This window comes from Colossoma macropomum, unplaced genomic scaffold, assembly GCF_904425465.1.
Source record: "Colossoma macropomum unplaced genomic scaffold, Colossoma_macropomum, whole genome shotgun sequence".
NCBI classification, from domain to species: domain Eukaryota; kingdom Metazoa; phylum Chordata; class Actinopteri; order Characiformes; family Serrasalmidae; genus Colossoma; species Colossoma macropomum.
This window is the reverse complement of record NW_023494786.1, coordinates 22,377,435-22,397,771: the sequence shown is the minus strand read 5'-3', so window position 1 is coordinate 22,397,771 and position 20,337 is coordinate 22,377,435. Positions and strand designations below refer to the sequence as shown.

At 37.8% G+C, this 20,337-nt stretch overlaps 3 protein-coding genes across 4 annotated transcripts in view; 2 read left to right on the top strand and 1 right to left on the bottom strand.

Annotated features, from left to right (window-relative positions):
- Positions 1–4,689, bottom strand: part of LOC118803506 (von Willebrand factor D and EGF domains) — a 28,013-nt gene extending 23,324 nt beyond the window's left edge. For both annotated transcript variants that reach the window (XM_036563999.1, XM_036564003.1), the window contains exons 1-2: positions 4,371–4,689; positions 951–1,153 (exon numbers count right to left, since the gene is read on the bottom strand). In XM_036563999.1, coding sequence (XP_036419892.1) covers positions 951–1,153; positions 4,371–4,443 — 276 coding nt within the window. In that variant the 5' untranslated portion in view covers positions 4,444–4,689. The remainder of the gene's footprint in view (positions 1–950; positions 1,154–4,370) is intronic.
- A 5,420-nt stretch (positions 4,690–10,109) lies between these two features.
- On the top strand, positions 10,110–11,404 carry si:dkey-30e9.6 (uncharacterized protein LOC564083 homolog). Its single transcript, XM_036597224.1, has 4 exons — positions 10,110–10,308; positions 10,415–10,499; positions 10,827–10,969; positions 11,321–11,404. The coding sequence occupies exons 1-4, from the start codon at positions 10,132–10,134 to the stop codon at positions 11,402–11,404; spliced, it is 489 nt and encodes a 162-aa protein (XP_036453117.1). The 5' UTR covers positions 10,110–10,131.
- A 958-nt stretch (positions 11,405–12,362) lies between these two features.
- On the top strand, positions 12,363–13,972 carry arl4aa (ADP-ribosylation factor-like 4aa). Its single transcript, XM_036563992.1, has 2 exons — positions 12,363–12,460; positions 13,273–13,972. Exon 2 carries the CDS (start codon positions 13,352–13,354, stop codon positions 13,946–13,948), a length of 597 nt encoding a protein of 198 aa, XP_036419885.1. The 5' UTR covers positions 12,363–12,460; positions 13,273–13,351; the 3' UTR covers positions 13,949–13,972.
- Positions 13,973–20,337: the final 6,365 nt, after the last annotated feature.

Sequence of the window (20,337 nt, the reverse complement as noted above, 5' to 3'; positions counted from 1 at the left end):
ACCAAAATGTCATGGTATAATTACCATAAATCACTACATTGAAAGTAACTGTTAAATAACCAGTTATTTTCAATGCAGCGCTTTATTTGATTCATTTAAATAAGCAACTGATTTTTAAATGCAAAGGAAGTTTAAGTTGCAAGTACTGAAAAAGTGCTACTGTGTTTCATATGTTTATTTAGTCCACATAGTGTTAAAACGTTTGGGTTAAAAAAAAACTAAATACTAACAAAAAAATCAGCTATTAAGAAATCATAATCAGAATGGGCCACAAAAAATTAATGATTGCTGCATCCTTACAAGTGAAATTTAAACATTATAAACTAGACACCAGAGGTTTCATTGCTTCCTGCTAACTATTTGAAACCTATGCAGTTATACAGTATTGGAACTATTATTTATCAGCAAATAAATTGATTTTAAATCATTTTAAAATCGGTAGTGTTTATTGGTGGTGTAACATAAAAGGCTACTATACTTAGTAAGACCAAGCCTTTAGGTGTAGGAGGCTTACCCCTACTGTGGCTAAATTAGAAACACTTCTAAAACATTTCTGATATCCACTGCAACCCTCTTCTTCAAAGGACAGTAATGTCTGGTCCACTGCCCAATGCAATGCAAATTTAAGACCAGGCCACTGCAGGAAACTGAAAAGTTAAATGCTGCTGAATGAGCACAATGTGCTTGCCCTCTTGGCACCTTTGAAGTAGTATGATGGTTCTGAATCTGTGTCTAAGCAATGATGGGACCGTCAAGTGTGAACACTTGAATGATAAGCTGTTCTATTCTAATCAACAGCTAAAATGTTCTTCTTTTTAACATCTAAGCACTTGAGCATTTACCAGCTACTGATTTTACAACTAGGCATAAAGCAAAGTAACGCTACAGGACATTTGCATTGAATATTAGCTTTTGATCTCAGCGGGGGCAAACTAAACATATTTACACACCTCCACACATTTGGTGGGCATACGGGCTGGTTTATCAAAGATTTGGAACTGGTACCACCCAGGAGCCAGTGAGTGGTCACAGATGAGCTTCTCCTGCAGGGCAGACTGGGGCAGCTGCTGAGAGGTGAAACTTGTGCTCCGGTAGGGGTTCTGAAGAACAGTGTGACCCCCTGGACTGCACTCAGGAGGCACCACTGGAGGTACTAAGAAGGTACACACAGACACGCACACCACAAATGAAACATGTACACAAATTCTAAAATGCAGAATGCATGGATTTCCATCAATATCTGACCAATGAGACAGCACGATGATCACACAGAACACAAAAAAAAAACTGTATTTGATGACCACATCTGAAATGGCACAAATTAGTGGAATTAATGACCTGGAATCAAAGAGAAATGGAATCTATTCTATTTATTAGGGTGTAACAACGCAATGCATCATGTTGTATCATAATGCATCATGTAATACTGCTTTGCTGTATTGTGGCTAGCACGTTTGCACAGGGCTAAAGCATTAGCTTGTTGTTAATGCATTTGTTTGTGGCTGTGTTTGTTAGATGATATTTCCTGCTGTTTGTGTTTGTTTCTCATACCAAATCTGATTGTGATTGTTTGATTTGATTTTGATTTTGTTACATTACAAAGAACAGCTTTTGTTTAGAGTTTCTACGCTACTAAGAAACCAGGTAGAACTCCTTTGCCCCATTCTGAGGTCTCAAATGTTGTACTTTTATAATGTTGAATGAACTGAAAATGGAAACATTTACATATAAACAAGGACACAAGGAAACAAGGATAAAAAAGATTAACTTCTGGCACAGGTACTGAACAGCATCAGAAAAAATTACACTCAATGATTTGGTCCATTCAGGTCTTCAACAAACATGGGACCATAGGCAAAGTCTGTGTGAAGACAGGTGGCCAACAAAACAGGGGAAACAGATCCAAAGCCCATAGACTTAGAAACATTATTAGACATGACTGGAGAAAGAGTTTCCCTCTGAGACAGAAGCTCGTGAACACTCCAAACCATCTGACAAACATCTGACGAGCGTCAAAATCCTCCACCACACAAATCTATTAACTAACTTTCTGAAACCAAAATGTCTACCTCTGCCTCCAGAGACATACCAGGCTGTTCTTGCACCTCTACAAAGGTCGTGCTTAATCTGAAATTGGAAAAACGTCTCCATAAAGTTTTCTCATGTACTAAAATGTAAGAAACAGGGGCTTAAATGAAAGCAACCGCAAGCCATGTTCAGCACAATGTCAGATCAGAACCTTCTTCTGTCCCAATGAGACCTCTAGACCTATCAGAAATTGGCAGCAGAAGGAGTGAGAGCAGATGAGGTGGAATGACCAACATGAAAGGGAGTAGGCAGCCAGAGTCACTAAGCTTAGCCAACATACTGACAGACGGAGAAAGGTATTCACTGGAGAATGGTACCGAACAGATGACTAGATTTGACTGATAATGTTCTGTAATGCTAATCCTGGCCATATTCACAAAGCAGAGTATGAGTGTTGATCTGTAGATCTGAGGATCCATTTCTGTCAGTAAAGTCAACCTAAATGACAAAAGAATTTGATTCCAGATCACCAGTCCTACTCTGAGGAGTTTTGTGAATACAGTCCCAGTTTCTACTGTTTCTGCGGTCCCAGTGCGAGTTTCTACTGTTTGTCACTGTTTAAGCATTGGCATCAGTGCACATGACATTGTCAGCAAAGTCTACTAAAGTAAACTCCTGTCTGTTCTAGTGCTGTCAAGTCTAATCATAAAGGAAATTAGCATGAAGAGAAAACAAATTACAAAACACTGTCATGTAAAAAGTTGACCATACACATGTATTCATGTTGCCTATTTGACTATTTCTATTCACTGTTCATTGACAATACTGATGCTTTATGGCAGAGGTGTCCAAACTTTTCTGCAAAGGGCCGCTGTGTCTGCAGGTTTTCATTTGAATCAGGGCCACATTTGATCAATTGTTTGAAGACCAAAATCAATAATAAACTTATGGAATCAGGTGTGATCCTGTTGGTTTGGAAAAACAACCTGTAGCCACCCTGACGCTTTGTAGATAATACTGGACATCCTTTGTAAGCATGCAAACCAAAGGGATGATGAGTATGCACACGTGAACACTGGAAGTAACTCCGCAGATTTACAGAGACGCATGTGAGGGGGAGAGACTTCAGTTTTTGAAGGAAAAGATGCCACACATTTGAACAGACCCAAAAAATGGAAACAAACTCATGGAACTAAATGCCAGCATACCCTGAGAACAACGTCTCCGCTGTAGGGCACACGATTTGGCTGTATAACCAGGTAAAAAAGAGACTTCCATTCAACACCAGTGGAACAGATTAAAGGAGAATTCTGTACGTAAACAAAGAAATTTTGAGTTGTTTGATGTGAAACAGTGCATTGTAGACTTTTCTTTACAGTGGTTGTAGGAACCATGAGTCTACTTTATATTTACTATCCAAAACAGCCAATGAATTTGCATGTCTTCTGGATTTTCATATGCTATGTTGATAAAGGTAAAACAGTCTGAAAAATTAAGTTTTCTTTGAGGACTGTTTTGCTGTACAGCTCTCTGCATGTACCTCTCTGCCATGAATGAATTTTAAAAATATATTTCAAACCAAAACTTCCTCTCAAAACTACTGCAAGACAATGTCTCAGGCATCAGGCAGGCTTTTAACTTTCATGTAATAAATTTCTGTGAGGGAGATGAAGAATTTTAAATCAAACTACTGATGACTTTATTTATATCATAACCAATTATTTATGCAGAAATTTAGAAAAAATGATGGAGTTCCCCTTTCAGAACTTAAGAGCTGAACCACAGAGATATAATCTGGGTGTCACAATCAAGACACTGATGGCAACCAATAAAAATGATGCTGAATCTACATTCTGACCATAAACTGGACAACGTGTTTCAAAAATACCTATTAGATTATTAGGAATAATCTATTTGGGCTATATATAGTAAACAGTAAATGCCTCTGGGGCTTTAAAGTGCAATTCTGCTGAAATGCCTTGTTTGAAATGCAGTATGCAGTGCACTATGAGAAGACTCATTCACCCTTATACAGGTAGATGAAATAGCTTGGTGGGTTTAGAATAGATTTCTCCTAGATGCTGGAAATCTATCAGAGCTAGACTAGACTGGCATATTCCAAAACATGCAAACTGACATCGACGTACTGGGAAAAGTGTGGAATAATTGACAGAAGTTAATTACAGGCGAGGCAGGTTCACGTTTTATGTGAGAAATCCTCATGTAAAGTCCAGCTGACAGTATTTCATGTTGTAGCCTGCGCTCAAAACAGTCTTCAGAATGTTAAGCTGCTCGGTATCAAGTCGTAATGTATAGTAATGCAGCTCAGCGATCAAACTTACCTGCTTGAGAGCAGTCGGCGTTGTAAAGAATCAGAGCCAGGCAAAAGTAATCCAGCCACATTTTCAGATCCATTGCTGTTACTAGCGAAGTCTACCACGACGTCCTCTGATTTTCAACGCCTGACCAGAAGCGGCGTTCAGAGATCTTAGTCCAAGAGCTGCCACCCAGTTTACTGGCTGATTTGAGTGAAATAATGAGGACAGTGACGAAGACAAGTATCATAAACATCCAAATCTAGGTAAAAACGGCTGTGAATCGACACAGCTCTGCACAGTGTTCCCTGATTCGAGACGCAGCCATTCACAACTGGAGCTCGAATCACAAGCGCTCAATTATCCGCTATAGAGTTAAACTCCCACGCACTTAAAAAAGATGGTTCTTCAGGGGTTCCTTAGTGAAGGCAATTGTTCTATTTAGAACTGAGTCCTACATACAACCATTTGCATGCTTAGTATGTTCTTTGCATGGTAACTGGTTCTTCAGATTGATGGAAAGTGTGTGGTATATGGTTCTATATAGAACCTTTTTCAAAATGGTTTTACATAACACCAAAAAGGGCTCTGCTGCCAAGCTTGTAACAACAGAAGAACACATTTTGGTCCTGTGTAGAACCATTTTCGAAAAGGTTCTATATAGAATTATACACAAGAAGAACCATTTCACCATGCAAAGAACTATTTAAGCATGAAATGGTTCTATATAGAACTCATAGTTCTGAAAGGAACCATTCCCTCTACTAAAGGCCCAGTGTTTTGTTCTAGTCATCAGTAAGTAAACTGCACATAAAATATAGTATTTAGCTCCACATAGATACAAGGTACAAGTTACCCCAAGGGAACAATGTCTGACCAAAATCCAACATAACATTAGTCAGGAATCCACTGGCTGACCTCATTATTCCATAACTGATATTAACAGCTAGCATGGTTTCCTCCAAACAATACTTTCATCCAAAGAACCTTTGAAGAACCATCTTTTTTAAGATTTCACAATGTCAGAGACAGCCAGGAAGTGTCTGTTAATATGTGAATAACAGACAGTGGCATAAATAAAAGGCCTGTATTGATAAAACAGTCAGCGGATAGTAATCTGGTAAAATGAATCCGACACAAATTTTCTTTTTAATATTCAGCCTGATCCAATGCCATTTTCATGTAACATTTTAAAGAGAGAACCAGATGTCACACAGTGTCTTTTTAGGGAAATATGAGTATGACTTTGGCAAAACATGACAGTCTCTTCAGTTTGTCTCAGCAGCTTTAGTACTCTAGCAGATATGGTGGATTACAGGAAGATACAGTGACACAAATGGCTTCTATAAATCAGTAGTAAACAATGCTTTGTATTTGGAGAGTCTCTTCCTTGTTGGAAGCAAACTGTCAAAACCTCAGAGATTTGACCATAAAAGAGAAAAAACAGCTCTGTCAAATGAAGCAAAGTGACCTTTTGTTGCAGCTTTATACACTATTGATCACTCATTGTTTGACTGTATGCATCAACACTGCACAGCAGCCAAAGACTTTCTCTCAAGGAAAGCTGAACACAATCTGTTGTGTGATGCCTATGAGACTATGTGAGGAGTCAGATCACCAGAAGGCATCTGTTAAACTGTTTTTATCAGGGCTGTCCCAGGCCCTCTCTAAGATGTGAATAACATTCACAGGATGAATACTGAGATCTCGTGCAGCCATCTGTTCTGAGACCGAGGGGTGTTTATACACTGTATGAAATTAATTAAATGACTGTCTCACACTATTCACACTATCAAACTTATAAGCAGAATGGAAATGCACTGATTTGTAACAATTAGATGTTCATAGACACAGTTGTTACACTGCAAAGTCTATGATAACACAGATATACAAAATACAGACAGGTGCACTGTGTGTCTGTACAGCACATACCCACATATGTGTTTTGGCTCTTTTAGGCTTTCAAAGCAAGGTTGCATTCAGTGTAAAGAGATACTATTCTTTACAAAGACAATGGGCCTCATTCATTAATATCTTACTAAGTTTTTTCTTAAATCATCAGTCTACATCAGACACATCAACGTGTTCTTAAACCACAGAATTGTTTGTTTCTTTGTGCCCTTGAATGTATGTCGATTCTGTTCTTACCTAAAAACTAAAAAAAGAATTTTAGTGAAAACTGCGTAAGTGGGTTTTAAGAAGAGGTTTCCTTTTAAGATTGGATGATGAACAAGGCCCAATGTTTTATTCTAGTAATCAGAAAGTAAGCCACACATAAAATATAGTATATCCACACAGACAAGGAAAGTTAATCCAAGGTATAATCCAAGAATAATGTCTATTTTGCCAAAATCCAACATAACATTAGTCAGGAATCTACTGGCTGACCTCATTATTCCACGATTGATATTAACAGCTAGCATGATTTCTTCCAAACATCTTTTTTTTAAACAAAACCAACTGAAGATACAGCTTGAGCTCGAACAAACATAACTCACTGATGCCTTTTAAATGTGTTGTATCACCTGTCAGAAGTTAGAACTTTTGTTGTTTTCGTTAGACCTATGATGTATCTCAATAAATGGGTTTTCTTTTATGTACATGTATTTGCCTCAACCCAACTGATGACAGTGCACCCAGTTCACAATCAGTTTGTTGTGACATGAACTCATGATTGTGAAAACGAACTAATGGGGAAATTATTGTGATCAGCTCAAATAAGCATTATCAGGCAATTGACTTGCCTATGTGTGTGAAGACACTTTTTAAAAGTTTAAAGAACCTCCACATAATGTAAATGTTCTTTACCAACATCTTTATCAAATACTTTCCTAGAACCATACAGACCATTCAATAACCATTTAGAAATCTTTATTTTTAAAGTATTCATAATTCATTTCCACACAATCATTTTCCAATCTATTTCCATCCTTTTAGAATTAATCAGGTTGCTTTTATTACTGTGCCTTTATGAGTGTTACATGTAAATGAGCTCTATTCTGATTAGCTGCTTTGTATCATGCTTCATTGAAAAAGCAGTCCAGGCTGAAACACTCCTTATAACTTCAGCTTGAATGGGGGGGGCTAAACTGTGGTATGCTAAATAGATGTATATGTAAATTCATATATTGCAAGAACTGTTTGTGCAGAGACTCGATGGACCAAGGAGTGAAAGATATGTTTGGAAACTTCAAACATGTTTATATAATACATAAAATTCTTTTACTTTCAAAAAGTAAAAGTAAAAGGGTCATTCAGTCTACCATGACATGGGACCTTTAAGAGTGTGTGACTGATACAAGTTATTTGGCAAGCTGGTTTCCACACACAATAAACAATAAGAGGAAAATGCAGGAATTATCCACAACATAGAATGTTCAATGACTACTTTTAGTTATTACTTTGCTTTTCAGTGGTGTGTGTGCACAGGGGCAGACAATGCCCTGCCTGTCCTGTTGTGACCTTGTTGCCAAGAAACTTTTGTTCAGTAGAAGGCAAAGTCAGCCTAAACCCTGCTACAACAACAGGCAGAGCTATGGTGGTGCCTTTGAACTGTATACACTATATACTGTATACACCAAAGTGGCATGACATAGGACTATAGGGCCCAAATGGCTGTTGGTTATCAAGGCAACCTAAATGTACATACATATTACACAGTGCAACACAGTCATGATGCCTACACAGTTACAGGAAGCCTCATGAGCAGCATGGTGGAACTGCCTTCTTTCACCTTTATCTTTCCAAGGCCAAGGCTGTTGGTAAATTCTTGAGCTGTTTCCTCAGCCTCAAAATGCAGTATGTCAATCCAAGGATTGCATTAAAGTGTAAAGTGTATTTCTTCCTCTCTTCCTTCATGGGTCAAATGGTGACCTTTGTGCAGTAAATTTGTTTTCAAACTCCCACAAAAATGTTCATAAGTACGTTTTCTTCTTGTCTAAGTCTGTGAAAGTCAATTGAAGCATGGCTCTTCAAGCTCTTCTAAAGGCAAAAGGCTTAAGAAGGTCATGGGAGTTGAGTGTAACTCATCCTTGAAAGGACCCAGAGGCTAGTTGCCTTTTTTCCCTACACTGATTCGGCACTTCAGGTCTTCCTAAATAAACTTAGCACCACAAAAACTGTGTGTCTGCCGTGACCAGCAGATGAGTGTTTGTTCCAGGCTTCTCCTCCCCCTTAAGCGTTAACCCAATAAAACCCAGGTGTGACCCCTGACCTATTGAGTGAACAGCCTGTGAAGAGACTTTAGACTCAATTCCGGTCTTCCATCCTCATTTGGCATTGCATACTGCACTCTGTGTACTCTGTTGGTCTATATATTCTGTACATTCATTTAAACTTGGTACATCTATATAATGCAATTATTTGACTATATAATGCACCGGTTTCCTCAAATTCCACCTTAGGTCCAATTTACAGTAACAAAGTCACTTGAAAATCTGATAATCATCTGATTATACATTATTCCACAGCCTGAAGATAAGTTACCGTCATTTTTTTCCCATCACTCACTACAAGATGGTATGTGCATAGCCCATGTTCACATGTACAGTGTCACAAAGTCCATCTAAATCTATTAATCTATTCTAACCACAACCACCTCAGAACTGCCAGTGGAACAAGCTAAACTCACCAACATTTTATTAAATATTAAGCATAGAGCTAAAGAAGAAGATGATAGAAATGTGTCTTCTGCTGCCCTCTATTGGTTTTAATGTGAAATTAGCCTAAATTATGTGTGTTTGTTACACCAAAAAAATAGCTACATGACAGTTTCAAGCACTTGCTGTTAAACTTGTCGTTGTGCATGGTCGGGCAGTTACTAGGACATTCCTTTATTTTCTTGACAGTCTCCCCACAGTGCTTTTTCATAACCCTATTCTCTGAGTAAAGGCTCCAAACTCCAAGGCTTCCTAGCAACCTTTGTATTGGACTCCACGCCCCATGCTGTGCTGTGCTTAGACCCACAGACACAACTACCTCAACTCCCTACTGCCCTCAGACATGATTGATGCCCGAAGTGGGAGGGTAAGTTAGCTTTATTTTAAAATATAACCTTATTTGATGTGTGTCTTTTTTCAATGGTAAAAAATCCCAAACCAATATTCAACTACTTTTTACTGCTAGAGTTTTGATTTTGTTCTGTCAACACATACTCTTTACACACATCTCTGTTTTTTTACACTACGACTGAGTAGTATGCTGTATAAATATCATATTTAAGTTCACTTGATAATTGAATATCATGATGTGTTAGCTTTAACATCTTCAGCCCTTAATCATAAAACTATGAATTATGTTGCATTTCATTTTTAGCTTGAATCCATGAGTGTAATGTTGTTGTCAAAGTGGTTTCACTGAACATTTATATCCCATTATTTTCATCCATTTAACATTTAAATGGATAAAAAATGTACAGATCTGGTATGCATTAAGTGCTTTAGAAACACTGAACCTGTTGACAAATGAGATGTATATCAAAGTTTGCCTTTATCTGCTGATTGAATCCAGGAGAGCATGCACGCAACAATGAGCTCTGAGGATATACCGGATCAAGAAACATCCATTCACTTCAACAGAAAGCTCCTGTTCTCCGCCAGTCAAAAATTGACCTCAACCCGTGGCCGTAAGCTCATCCTTCCAAATACAGCTGTCAGTCAGACTGACTTGTGGAAAATAAAGCCACCCGACTTTAGCCCAAAACTGTACCGGTGTCTAAACTTACCACGGACCAAGAAAAAAACCCTCAACCCAGCCAAACTCAAAGATGGCTTAGCAGAAATGTCTCTCGATGGTTGGTAAAATGTCTCTACTCATGCTACCAAAACTGCCAGAGAACAGGAAAGAACCACCATTTATAACATCATACAGATCTCCTGGCTTGCTAGAATTGAGGATACTGTTTGTGAAGTCAGGACAGTTTCCCAGCATTCCTTACAAAAACCCAAAGCCTCACAATTTCAGACCTGTAAGTTTACCCTGAGCTTTGTTCCTTTTTTTCACTCCATTGTACCACATTAACACTAGATGGCGGCCTTTAAGAGGATTTTACCTGTACTTGTGTTTAACTGCAGTGTGCTGAAGAATTGCCTGATATGGTGACCTGTATAGAAAAGGATCCTGGAAACTTGAAGTTTAAGACTCAGTCCTTGGGTGCAAGTAAGCTTAGTATTTTTTAACACAGCTTAAAGCTGTTAACAGAATGGCTTGCATATATACTTTCATTACTTTTAGCTACATTATCCTTATATTTCCATTGCAAAACCAAAAATGCAAACTTCAGACCCCAGATATGTCTTAGCCGATCATCTACATTTGGAGAAAGAAGAAAACTGAGAACCTGTGATTTTTCAGTGAAGCATTCCTTTGAGCAAAATGTATTGAAGGCCACTGATGTATCAGGAAAGCTACTCATGTCTTTTGTACCAGAGGAAAAGTTGCATATAAGATAAGAGATAATATAACAGATTTATACATTTCAAACAGTTGCAGAAGTCCGAGCTGAATCAGACCATCCCCAAAGAGAGCCAACAAGGAGCATGGACACCTTCAAACCAGCAGAACTTAAGTGGGATCCAAGACTCATACTGCCAAAGCCTCCTTGGCCACCCAAGTCGGCTTCATACACAGTGAGTGGAGTATGGTGTGGTTGAATGTACATATATTACCAGGCTCTGAAATCAACCACAGCTTGACTGGCTGTGTTTAGGGACTTTAAAAAGACTACATGGCATTTGAATAATGCATAGCTCTGCCCATAAAAGACATCTAATGTATTTAAAACACATTACAATGTTATTTAGGTTTTGGAGTACTGACAACACACAACAATATATTTCACTTTCACAGAGGAGTTACTTCTAAACAACCAGCCTAATATTCCCAGCAGCTTTCTATAAGAGTAACCTCAGTTTGGAGTGACTGAGTGATTTTAGGAATGATCTTCAGGCTAAAAATACACATTTCTCCACTTTTTCCAGAGGCATCGGCGCAGAAGAGGAGTGCACAGTGCTTTCATGGACCGTGTGGAGGAGAAGCTCACCAAATCTTGGATGAAAGAATAGTATATTTTCTGACTGTGGAAAAATTCACAAGTCAATTCAGACAAAACCAGTTCTGGCAGGTGCAGGTGACTTATTGTTTAAACTATCTTTCACCTGGTCCTGCAGGACTTGAAAAAAATCTTTCCATTACATAACCTTTCTCTTATGGCACAGACATTATCCTGCTGCATGGTAGGAACTGGAGTGGGCAAAAGGGATTCAATTCATAATGGCCGTGGATTTGAAACTATTCATTTTTCTCAATTAAACATCACTGATAGTATTGGAGAAAATGCACTATGTATGTGATTCTTTTCATTGGGTCACTTGGAAGTAGCCAGTATTTACAGGCTATATAAAACGACAATATTACAATGCATTTATGTATTGTTTTTATTTTATTTTTTATTTGAATATATTTTATTTTACATAGCATATAAGACAGATTTGTTGTATTTACATGAGCGCAGGTGTTGCAGTAGGTGGTATGAGGTAATTTACAGCACAATGAGTATAAACATCACTACGAACCATCAATTACAAATCCAAGCCTTTCCAAAACAGCTTTTCATCAGCACCGTGCCAAAACAAATGAAGCAAATTCACAACTCTTTAAAAATATGTTTTTTTATTATTATTACCACCATAAAACAAATGGAAAATCGTTTACTTTTCTAATCTACACCCAAACAAACAAAAAAACAAAACAAACAAACAAACAAACAAAAAAGTATCGTCCATATCTAAATGAATTTTTCCAAAACATATCTCACTGGATAAATTCTATGTAATACCTTAAATGACACTTTTTTACCTTAAAATTAAAACAATAATTATTTATATTACACTTTTTTTCCATTGTATGTTATCAAATAAAGTAGTTTCTCGACTCGTCACGCCTCGTGAGTGGCAGCTTACGTCACAGCATGTCCACCAATCATTTCAAAGGTAAACAAATGAGCAGCTACGTGCCAACAGTCGCGGTTTCAGTGTGAGAGGAGCGGCGCTGTGGTGTGGGGGAGAAGTGCTGCTGCTGGAGTCACCTGAAAAGTTTTAACCGGCTGTAAAGTCTCAGTGGTAAGTGGAAGAACAGTGCAGAATCTCGTTTTTCCTTTGTTAAACATCTGGCAGCAGATTCCTAAATAAAAAAGGTCATTATAACTGAAATAGTTATAATACGTTTGTTGATACGTCTGGCTTGTGTCTTATCACATTGCTAGCTGTGCGACATCATGGCTAGCGTTAACGTTATTTCATTGCGATTGAAGTGCTCAGGTCGTTGACTAGCTAACTTTAGACCCTTTAATCTAAAATACAAAACACTGAGATGTTACATCAGTGCAGAGCTAGCATTGCGTCATACATGTTGTTGCCCACGCTGAGTTAATCTGGCGGTCAGGCTTATTGTATCAACAACAGGTGTGAAGTCTGATCTTGAATCTGGTAAATTGTGAATTAACCTGGCTTGGTATTGTAAAACTGCACACCTCTTTACTAAAGGGAATGATTGATGAGTACTACACAGAACCATTTCATGCTTAACGTTAAATGGTTCTTCAGATTGATGGTGATGATTGATATATGTTGTGTATAGAACCATATGCAGCACATTCTCCATTAATCTGAAGAACCGTTTCACCATGCAAAGAATCATTTAAGCATGAAATGGTTCTACGTAGAACTCATTGTTCCAAATAGAACATTGCCTTTACTAAAGAACCCATGAAGAACCATCTTTTTTTTTAAGAGTGTAGCAAAAAATGTTGTCGCTATTAATATGCTCTCTGTTGGTCTGATAGTCTGATAGTGTTATCTGATCTGTTATCCAGCCCACTAACATGCCTAATAGTTGGTAGAAGTTACCTCTTAAATTATTTCTTTTTCCTAAGAACCTCTGGGAGGATAAGCCAGAGTCTGGGTAAAGTTATGGATCTATTTTGGTTGATCTGATACCAACACCAGAGGAAAATGGGGAACGGAATATCAGATCAGTCCAGCATATTTTCAAATCTTCCCTTCTTCAAGTCTCTCCACATTGCTATTTTGGGATTGGACTCTGCAGGGAAAACCACTGTGCTGTACAGACTGCAGTTCAATGAATTTGTGAACACTGTCCCCACTAAAGGATTTAATGCAGAGAAGGTAAAACTAGCGCTTGGGGGCTCTACAGTGGCATTTCACTTCTGGGATGTTGGTGGTCAGGAGAAGCTCCGTCCACTATGGAAGTCATACACTCGCTGCACGGACGGCATTGTGTTTGTAGTGGATTCGGTGGACACTGAGAGGATGGAGGAGGCCAAAACTGAACTGCACAAGATTACCCGCTCTTCAGAGACTCAAGGCGTTCCTGTGCTTATTGTCGCGAACAAGCAGGACCTTAGGCACTCTCTAACCGTGACGGAAGTCGAGAAGATGCTGGCGCTCAGTGAACTAGGAGCCGCCACGCCATGGCATTTGCAGCCAACCTGTGCCATAATAGGTGATGGTCTAAAAGAGGGACTTGAAAGACTCTACGACATGATTCTCAAACGGAGGAAGATGTTAAAACTGCAGAAAAAGAAGTGAACAGACGTGTTATTTCTAACACTTTCTTTTATGCGAAGAGGTGTTATGAAGGTATGAACATTTATCAGTTGACTGAGTTTTATCAGTTCCACGGACTGATATTTTACCACATATTAAAGCCCATGGTTTTCTAAAGGAGGTTCCTATCATATGAAAGCAGACACTAAAGACACAGTTTGTAGTTCTAAATAGCGCAAACTGCATTTCTTGATCTTATTACTAGATATTTTGTGGAAAATGTGTGCGTATATATGTCATACGTAAGAAGTGCAGACCTATCTGAAACCTACTGGATGAATGTGGGGGAAAAGGGAGTAGTAAGGTGTGTGTTAGTCATGAGAACAAAATTATTTGAGAACTTTCCTTTCTGGGTTAAGGTAAATATAGAACACTGCAGGTCAGCTAAACAACAGGAATCTTTAATTCACTGTATTGTTATCTTTGAAAGTTATAACACATTACTACTTATATAGTTTCATATCTAGTAGTAAGGAATTGATAGTAGGGATGTACTGATTTGGGAGAACTGGGCCAGTGCTGCTCTCTTGTATTTTTCATGTACATATCTGCTGAGGCTGATACATAAACATTTATAAGACAAAATGGGGACAAAATCCACCTGTATTAGCATTTTGAACAAATATAATATTTATACATGACTGCAAATGCATAAATGAATAAAATGCAGACATTTTAGCAAAGTAGTTCAATATAATAATAAAACAATAAAAATTTCAATAAATTTTGAACATCGGTCAGATGCCAGTGATTGCCAGTAAGCAATAACTGCCAATACTGATATGATGCTGATATTATCGTGCATCCTTCTTGGGTAGGAATGGTTTTGTACTTGTAAATGCTTTTCCCAGAAAACTTTTCTGGGAAAAGAATCAGCTGCTTTCTTATTTTCCTGTGTCACAGTCTAGTTTTCTCTCCTGTATATTTGTAACTATGTAAGTTCTTTACAGCACTTTAGTCATGATCTCCTTTATTTGAATGACTCTGAGACTGACTTAATATAAAAATATTAATCTGAAGATTGAAAGAAAATGTTTTGCACGTGAGTTTTATACTGCAATACATTTATTTGAAGTAAATTTTAATAAATGAATGTTTCCCAATACTTGTGTACTTATTGTAGGTGCCATAGGCATAAGCCCTTATATGGCCCTTTTGAACTTTTTGTCTCCGTTTGACAAGTGTTTTATGTTCACACCCATATTGACCAGTGTCCTGTAGAGTTCACGCCCTCTTGTTTGAGTAAATATCATTGCTTACACTGTGACATACCTTGTAGTCTCTTTAACACTTGGGTGAACAGGGAAGCAGAAGTTACTGTTTAGCTCTGAAACCATGCTTATTTCTGGCCCTAGAGGGTAAAATGTAGTTATTGTGAAGGCAGCAGACCTAAATATTCCCCTCTTGATAGACTATAATGCTAAAATAATGAGTGTAAAGGGAGGGGGGTGGTGGAAATGTGGGTTCAGCCACTGTGCATCACGTGGTTTCCTTTGTTACAGCTACACCCCATAAATCCAAACTGACAAGGCCTCTTCCCTCTGTTCCACTTAGCTGTCGTAAGAGTGAGCTAGGATAGCAACTGGCTTCCTTTCCCACACTCATTTTGTTGATATCTACAGGCTAGTGTCACACCTGTTTCTTTTGGTGTTTTATTACTTTCACTATTAGTCTATGCGTTTAAAGGTGTAATAGCTACTGTTTTGTACTATCTTAGTGTTATTAGTAGTAAACATATGTACAGTTAGAGCTGGGCTACATGGAAAAATATATCACAATGCTTCTAGACTTTTTTTTGTCACATTCTATATTTTATGTACTGAGATGATCCAGATAAACAGGACTAAATATGCTCTCTTTGTAATTAAACATGCGTTCGGATCGGTGTTTTTTTACTGCTGATAATCATGAAATGTAAAGTGTAATGTAACACAGATCCTGGAGATCTACCACCCTGGAGAGTTAAGATCCAACACACCTGGCTCTAATATACAGATGCTCATGAAGGCCTTCATTATGTGGATCAGTTGTGTTAAATTAGGCTTTGAGCAAAACTCTGCAGGGTGGTGCATCTTCGGGACCCTGCTGTAATGATAAGTACAGTTATACTTGCTAACTTTATGTACAGTTTTATGATTGGCTGAAATCAGTTGCAGTAGTAAAAAATAACAAAACATCAAGGAGGGAGAAAAAAAATCTAGTGTAGCTTCATGATGTACACATTTGTAAAAAGATTGAATATGATCAGCAGTGTATTATTTATCACACACTTTCAGGTTGATATGTACTTTTATTCAGAATACATAGATTCTGTATTCAGTTGAATACATGAATGTTCTGTTGCTTGTATCAGTTGTATCTGCCCTGTTCCTCATGCTTAACACTGACTGAGGAATAGCCTACAAAACTGCATTCCTTTACACTAGGCCTCAGAATATTTCCCCTACATTTGCCCTGTGGATCTGCGTGTGAACAGACTGTACTCATTCTGTGCCTCTCGCTTCATTGTGCAAACTTGTTATTGGTAGATTCATTTTCCTTTTGTGAGGAGAAGCAGCACATTTACATCTGAATCCCTCTTTCTCGCACCCTTTGAAACATGAGCCATGAGAACTGTGCCACCTGCAAAAGGCTGAAGCGAATGCTCTTCAAGGCAATATTCAGATGACTTTTTTTTTTTTGGGTGTGTAAAGTGCAAGTTTAGATTCATTTTCATTATTGTGACAAGTCATTTGGACCTTTAACATCTTTAATATTGCCATATGGGTGGTATTAATTTTTAATTTTCACCCAGTGATTAACTGCAGCCCCCCTTCTATGCAGCAGGGAGAGTAGGCACAGACTGGAATATCTTCGGTTTTTGTTCCTTGCTCAAAGAAGGTACGATCTGTTATTAATGCCTTTACATGAGTGGGTGGGTGATATGACAATATCACAATATATCTGGATATTGTTCAAAATTTTCTGACATCGATAAAAGTACTGATGCCTTGACTTTTGAATGCTACTGTATTACAGTACCTTTTGAGTAAATGTTGAGTTAAAAGTGATATATTGCAGGGGATGCCCAAACTTTTGTGTACAACTATATGTTCACCATGCAATATAATATCATGGTACTCCCTTGAGAAAGATAACATATTATTAAAATTTTTGCCCTATTGCCCACCCCTATCTGTAGGTTTTCTTTTTTTTGGAGTGGGTGTAATTGAGTTGAGTGGGCTTTTGACAAGACTGGTCATGCAACATTACTGAAAATCAGCATGACTGGGCTAAACGTCCACTAATGTTTAGCACCAGGGCATAGTAAGTGTACCTTACTATTTTCTGTACTGCTAGTCAAGTGTACATCACAAAATAGTATCTAGTAGAGAGCTACAGGACACTGATTTCTCCTGTCCAAAAACTCCAGCTTTAAATCCCCCTTCCAGCTTCTTGCTTTACCTCTGCTTTAAGAATAAACACTGTATTTCTAGTGTCTTTCTCACACCTTAGGACGCTTTACACGGAAAGACTAAGACAGTAGATACAAACAGCATAGACAAAATACAGATGTTTGCACTAGATAAAAGGGTAGAAGATGCATACTTGTTAAGATAAGAAGACAAGGAAGGCTTAACGGGTGAGAGAGAGACTCCAGATAAGGGTATGAGTTATGTTTGTGTGAAAAGGTATGTTGACGAGCTTTCAAATAGAAGGACTAATGATAGATGTGGTGGAGAAGTACATTTCAGTGAGTTTTTAAGCTACTGTGCTAAACAACATGCCACCCAGGAGGAAATTGGTGTAAGACACATGGTGGGTAGACGAGCGTCAGGGCCTGGGAGTGTTTGGATGAAGAATAAGACGATGGCTGAATGATACTGCAAAAAGGTCATAGCAATACTACCCAGAAAAATTGAAAGCATACATTTAGAGGGGAATTAAAGGTGCATTAGTTAAGATTAAAGATAGTCAGCCTCCTCTGGTTAAATAGGTGAACTACAACGCTAGAATGATTTCTAGTGATGATTTTACCCTTTGGATCTGCCTCCCTTTCCCGTCCATCCACACAAAGCAAGCTCCGAGTATTGATGGTGCCTATCAGAGTTTGTTTAGATTTGTCAGCATTACCAGGCATTAAGTAATGGCATCAGCACTAACAGCACTAGTAGCATTACTAAAACAATTACTTTTATCATGTTCTACATATTTCCCAGGTTGTTTGTGCTAGTAAAACACAACGTTTTATACATTGCATAATTTGAGCTCAACAGTCTTTACAATGTATGGAAATGTCATGACGATTGGACTGATTTAAGTGCATCAAAACGGCTTCAAATAAAATCTCTTTATGTCAACTTAAATTGAAAGTAAAGAACATTTAGTTAACGTTTTGGAGATGCTGGTTTTTCTTTGGACATTGATGATATATAAAATATATCAGCAAGCATGACTTGCCTGCATTTATTTTTGACCATAATTATTAATGTTTGTCAGATTTTAATGGCTTTATTCTTTCCAGTATCCAAAGAACATTTGTGATTGGTCAGGGTGCTCAGAGCACCTAATAAAACATAATAGTATTGTGAAGACTGATTTTGTGGTAATGATTAAAAAAGGTGTGCTTTGTTAGTTGTACTGAGTATTTTGGGCTATATGCACACTGAAATGGAAAGCCAGTGTAGAAGAAGTTGCTTATGTGAGCTAATTGTGGTTTGGGTGAGAAATCTGGCTTCAGAGTGGGATGAGAGTCATGAAGGTATGGATAAGAGTTTAAAACACCATGAATGTTGAATGAAGGGTGGAAATGAACAACAATGCAAATGAATAAAAGGAGAGTGTGGGGTTAAATATATACCTCCGAGATTGCAGACAGTGGAGGAAATGTCATGTGGCTTGAGTGGATCTTCTGATCAAGCCTTGATTTCTAGGCAGTACTATCATCAGATCTAAATCCAACTGAAATGCTGTAAGAGAGTGTACATTTCCCAAATATTGCACAAGTAAAACTGTGTGGTTTAAGGGTGTCTTGGCTACATCATAGAATATGATTTTTTTTCTTTTTTCCTGGCAGTTAGGCTAGATAAACACAAAGTTTTAGCAGGGTTATTGGAGTGGTAAACATTGTGCTTTTCCTGGCTATTAGGAAGCAAGTGTATCATTGCAAACTTCCAAAAGATTCATACATCCAAACAGAGTGATTACACACGCAACCCCCCAACCCCCCCAAACATCTCTGTTATGTTTTCAGTCTGAACTTAAGAGCTTATTCTAAACATTTTAGCCTGGACTGCTTTTTGAATGGGGCACAATACATGAAAAACATTCAAAACAGAGGTAATTTACATACATCAGCCTTGAAGTCACAGTAACAAAAAACATTCGGTTCAATTCTAAGAGATGAAGAGATATAGGAGAATATTTGGGTAAAATGAATCATGACATGAATCATTATACATCTACCCACACAAATGATATATGTGGAGTTTAGGTATAGCTCTATTAAATTCTTACTAGACTATATAAGAGACAGACAGCTACTTTTAAATGCTGCTGTATTCTGCCAGATACAACTTTAGTGGAAGCTAGAACAGGTGGATTTTTTTTAAGAGCACACAGTGATGTAAATGAACAGTCCAGGCATGTCGAACTACTCTCTTTTGTCTGAACTACATGCTGTTTTTGTTTGCTTGTTTCTTTCTTAGATGGTCTGTTCATTGTGCTACAGGTAAGGCCCACAGCTTGAGCAAAGAGATAACGTCTGAAGGTATGAAAATAATGACTACAGAAGAATGTTTTATCTTTCTGTACGCTAAAAATGGCAGCCATGACTAATGCTTTTTTTGTTCTACATGGAAACTTCTACATGTTTGGGGAGTGTTCAGTTTATTTTTATCTTCAGTACAAAGTGCAAAGTTTATATAAATATACACATGCATTTACAAACACACAAATAAAAAATCACACATTTACTTATCAGACATCATCACAGTAAATCATGTTTTTATTTTATTTTATTTTTTAATAATGAAAAATAGCCAGTAAGTTTTTGTTTGCAGTTCTATGTGCACACAGACTCCTTGCTTTCTTTGCCTCTCTGTTTTCTACCTAAACATGCAGGGATAAATAAATAAAAAAAAACAGATACTTTTTACTGTCTGTAAAGTTTTTATACCAGTAATATTCTCAGAGAAAACAAACACTAAATTTAAGAAAAGATGAGAGATAAAAGAACAAAGAGTCTTTGTTTTGTTTCATTTGACTTAAACAGGGAAATGATTTACCCCACACTGTCAGTCTCAGAGTCACTTTCCAGAGGGTGGAGGTGGTGTGATGTAGGAATGGTGCCAGGGGTTGATCTTCAGGTTTCTTTGGGAGAATCGCAAAAT